The 3,973-nt window shown below is 43.5% G+C and overlaps 1 protein-coding gene across 1 annotated transcript; it reads right to left on the bottom strand.

The window, feature by feature from the left end:
- Positions 1–787: 787 nt before the first annotated feature.
- Positions 788–3,973, bottom strand: TM4SF19 (transmembrane 4 L six family member 19). The gene is made up of 4 exons (XM_052648254.1): positions 3,785–3,973; positions 3,300–3,377; positions 1,217–1,386; positions 788–968 (listed from the first exon to the last, which is right to left on the bottom strand). Exons 1-4 carry the CDS (start codon positions 3,962–3,964, stop codon positions 788–790), a joined length of 609 nt encoding a protein of 202 aa, XP_052504214.1. The 5' UTR covers positions 3,965–3,973.

Below are 3,973 nucleotides of genomic sequence, written 5' to 3' on the forward strand. Positions count from 1 at the left end.
ATGCCAGTCTTACTGGATTAGGGTCCCACTCTTATGACCCCGTCTAACCTAAGTTAAGGCTTAGGGCTTCCCTGGTGGCTCATTTGGTAAAGAATTCTCCTGCAGTGCTGGAGACTTGGGTTGATCCCTTGGGAAGATCCTCTGGAGGAGGGCATGGCAATCCACTCCAGTATTCTTGCCTGGAGAATCCCCATGGACAGAGGAACCTGGAAGGCTACAGTCCATGGGGTCACAGAGAGTCAGACATAACTGAGCATCTTTCACTCATTCAGCCTTAGTTAGCTTCTTAAAGGTCCTATCTCCAAAGTCACATTGAATGCTATAGCTTTAACTTATGAATTTGGGAGCCACAAAATTCAGCCTTATTAATAAGCTGGTGAACTTGAATTTGGAAGATAGGGGCTCCAGTACTGACTTTTCCTGAACTTAATTAAGTGCTTTTGGGCGGCACGTCCATTATCCTCTAGGAGCCTCAACTTCATTTCTAACGTGGCCAGTTTTACGGGGCTGTTGAGAAGCTGAAATGAGATCATGGCTGGAGGACATTTCATGGACTATAAGTTCCTACACAATAATAATGATTTAACTATTTCTTCTATTAATATATCATCTTGCAGTAATTGATTTAAAATGCATTGTATCATTCAATATATATGCAAGGAATCATTGTTATTATTACCACATGACTTCCTGAAGGGAAATTTGTTTATAATTCGTACCCTCTCTTCCAGGAAAGGTTCGAGGCAGCACATGATGAAAACACTCGTGTATGAGAGGGCATTACCTGTCACTTCTCACAGAGGCTGCAGAAAAGGCCCAGGAAGCTATTGATGAAATGAATGACCACCAGGAGAATCTGGAGGAGGCTGATGCACAGAAGGGTGGAGAAGAAGCACACGTGCCAAACGACAGCTTTAGAAGGCTCCAGGCAGACAGAGTTCCAGAGTGAATGGTCATACAAATAATTCCTGTCCCAAAAATAAGGAGACCAGGGGTTGGAATAAGTAAGAAAAGTCCAAGCAACCTCAATAGAAACCTGGGTTCACCCTCAGCTCAGGTCATAGGATTAGACTTTTGAGGGTGACTCTTTTTGTATTTGCAATTTTCTAAGAATCAGAGAAGCAGGATGCTAGAGTACATGACCAAAAGGGGTTTGTAGCCCATGTGTGTCTTTCTCTTTCCAAAAAACTGCAAATCCGCGTTTCCATCCATTTACCTGTTATGTAGGTCTTTGAATGGGTAACCATGTTTCCAAGCCTGTGTCTGATTGAAGGGTGAGACATCGAACATGCAAAAAGGACCATCTTTCAGGGCTACTCCAGAAGTGATAAAGCAAATCAAGGCTCCAAGCAAAGCCAGGCCACTTGACAACAGAGCAGTAAGCATCTACACGAGGAGAGAAGAAACAGTGAGCCTGAGATGGGGTCATGACTCAATGACTAGGTGACTTGTGGGTCAATCTGGACAAGTCTCACTTCTCTGGTGCTCAGGCTTTCCCCAGTCATGGGGATAATTCTGCCCACAGCACCTCCTTGAAAACATAACCAGGGTAGGGTTGGTTGACAAGGGATCACTGAGTAGATCCAGGAAGGGGTGAGAAAGAAGGAACAGAAGGGGGAAGGGGGAAACACTGGCACCTGGACCAGGCAGCAAGCTTAGCCTGACTCAACAGACTCTTCAGAGCTTCTCAGCAGATTGGCATCAAAAACTTGTACACTCAGACTGCAGTCATTCAGTCCCTGGCTTAAAGGGTCAGACTGGTTATCCAAGCCCCACTCCAACCCTTTTAAGGGAAAGCTATATTTCTTCAAAAGTTCCAAGCTGCCATCCATGATTCCTCTCTTTCTCAAATCAAGGAAGGAAGGGAGGAAGAAGGAGAAGAAGAACGGAAAGGAGGGAGGGAGGGAGACAGAGACACAGAGACGGGGAGACCAAGTCAGAGATTACACTCTGAAATGACTTGAGTTCTGTCATTGTACTTTTCTAGTCTGTGCACCACTCATTTCCCTCCCAAAAGATAGCAACGTGTTTATTTCCTTGGCAGGATTCTAACTTCCAAATTGGTTTCTTTCTCAGAGTACTAGATTTTCTTTTCACCTTCCAAAAGAACATATTTTAAAAGTTTAAATAAAACATACACACACACACACACACACACACACACACATATATATACAGAAACCATATATAGTTTTTATATAGAATCATAGTCGTTTTCCCACTGATGTCAAGCTGGTTTAAAACTCAGGAGGGGCCAAAGAAAGATGCATACTAACTTTTGACTCTTAAGTTCAAAGATTCAAGATGAATTAGTCTGACATAAGCCTAGGATGGTGATTCTGGAAATATGGTCCCTGTCCCAGCAACATCACATCACCTGGAAACTTGTTAGAAATGCAAATTCTCCTCCCTCCAACCCAGTCCCATGGAGTCAGAAACTCTCGGGGTGGGGGGTGCCAGCAATCTGTGTTTTAGCACAGCCTGCAGGAATTCTGATGCACGCATTCAAATCTGAGGGCCACTTGCCTAGGAGAAAACCAGACACGACTGAGAACAGATAGTGAATGAGATGTGTGGGTGTTTATATTTCATTCTTTAACATGTAATTCTCAATCAGCGGGGTTCCTAACATGTGGGTTGTAGATATCAAAGCAGACTGTAGATTTACTGTAAAAAGGACACAGATTCATGTGTCTCAGGCTGAATGAGCAATACACCTTATACACTTACGTACTAAGATATTTCAAATATATATAGATGCTGCTGTAATTAATAAAGTGCACATTTATTCTGGGCCTCAGTTTCATTCTCTGTGAAATGGAGAGGTTAGACTAGAATCTAGTCATCAGATCTCTGGAGAAACTTTCAGCTCTAAAAAAAAAAATAGCCAGGAAATTTTCTATCAATGACATATGACTACAAAGAATGTAATTCATGTCCCTATTGTGCAACAGGCTAAAACTAATAATAAGAACAGCTCATGTATAACTGAATCACTTTGCTGTACTGTAGAAATTAACAGGACATTGTAAATAACAATACTTCAATAAAATAAATTTTAAAAGAACAGCTCCCCACAAATGTGTAGACATTCATGGTTCATTAATACTCCCTGGACTTGGTTCTCTTACCTCTCATTTTAACAGAAGGACCTCAGGTTCAGAAACCTTGCCAGAGAGCTTAGGGCTTTTAAGAAGTATGATCAGGACATGACTTCATACCCCAAAACGGACTCTGCCTCTAAAGTTGTAAAATGTGGGGACATTCTAGCTCTTAGAAGAGTAGAATTGGGTTCTTACCCTTTGGCAGGGCCCGATCTTACTGAAGCAGCCATATCTCCAGCCCATCAGGGAGATCAGGGTAGCTGCAGTGAGAACCTGGAAGAAGAGGGATGTGCGTTAAGAAAATATTAGGTAATTTGCATCTCTAACTGCCACTTAAGGCTGTTGAAACAGAGTGGTTGGACATCTCACATGGACTTAGTTATCCAGTATTTCCCAGAGGGTTTGGCTTTGACTGTCAGGACCCAATTTTGAATGACTAGCCTGATGTGATTCTATGGATGGCAGCGTTCACACCCAGCCTATGTAGTTCAAAATCCAGCAAACTTTGATCAGTCTTCTAGGGTCTTCTATCCCTTGGAGTTGCTATAGATTCACAATCAGTTTGTTAGTTCAAACTTGTTTTCAAGAAATTACGAAACTCCTTCCCTCACCCTGACTTTGATTCTCCACCCCTGGGGTACACTTTGGGAATTCACACTCAGGGAACCCTGGACACTTACCATGAGGCCTCCTCCCCAGAGCCCAGAGCCCAGCATGGCATGCCTGCCAATGAGGCCCCTCAAGAGGTAGGTCACATCCCAGTTAGGAAACAGGAGCAGTGTGTTGGCCACAGCAGCAAACAGGGCTGTAGTCCCGAGGCTCAGCCCCAGAATGCGGGAGCAGGTCCGTGAGCATGCCATCACACAGGA

The sequence above is a fragment of the Budorcas taxicolor genome, chromosome 1, assembly GCF_023091745.1.
Source record: "Budorcas taxicolor isolate Tak-1 chromosome 1, Takin1.1, whole genome shotgun sequence".
Lineage (NCBI taxonomy): Eukaryota > Metazoa > Chordata > Mammalia > Artiodactyla > Bovidae > Budorcas > Budorcas taxicolor.

Coding starts and splice junctions, on each gene's coding strand:
- TM4SF19 (XM_052648254.1), bottom strand. CDS start 3,964: ATGGCATGCTCACGGACCTGCTCCCGCATTCTGGGGCTGAGCCTCGGG. Junction 1,387..3,299: donor AGATCGGGCCCTGCCAAAGG/GTAAGAACCCAA, acceptor CTCCTCGTGTAG/ATGCTTACTGCTCTGTTGTC. Junction 969..1,216: donor TTCAAAGACCTACATAACAG/GTAAATGGATGG, acceptor TTTTTGGGACAG/GAATTATTTGTATGACCATT.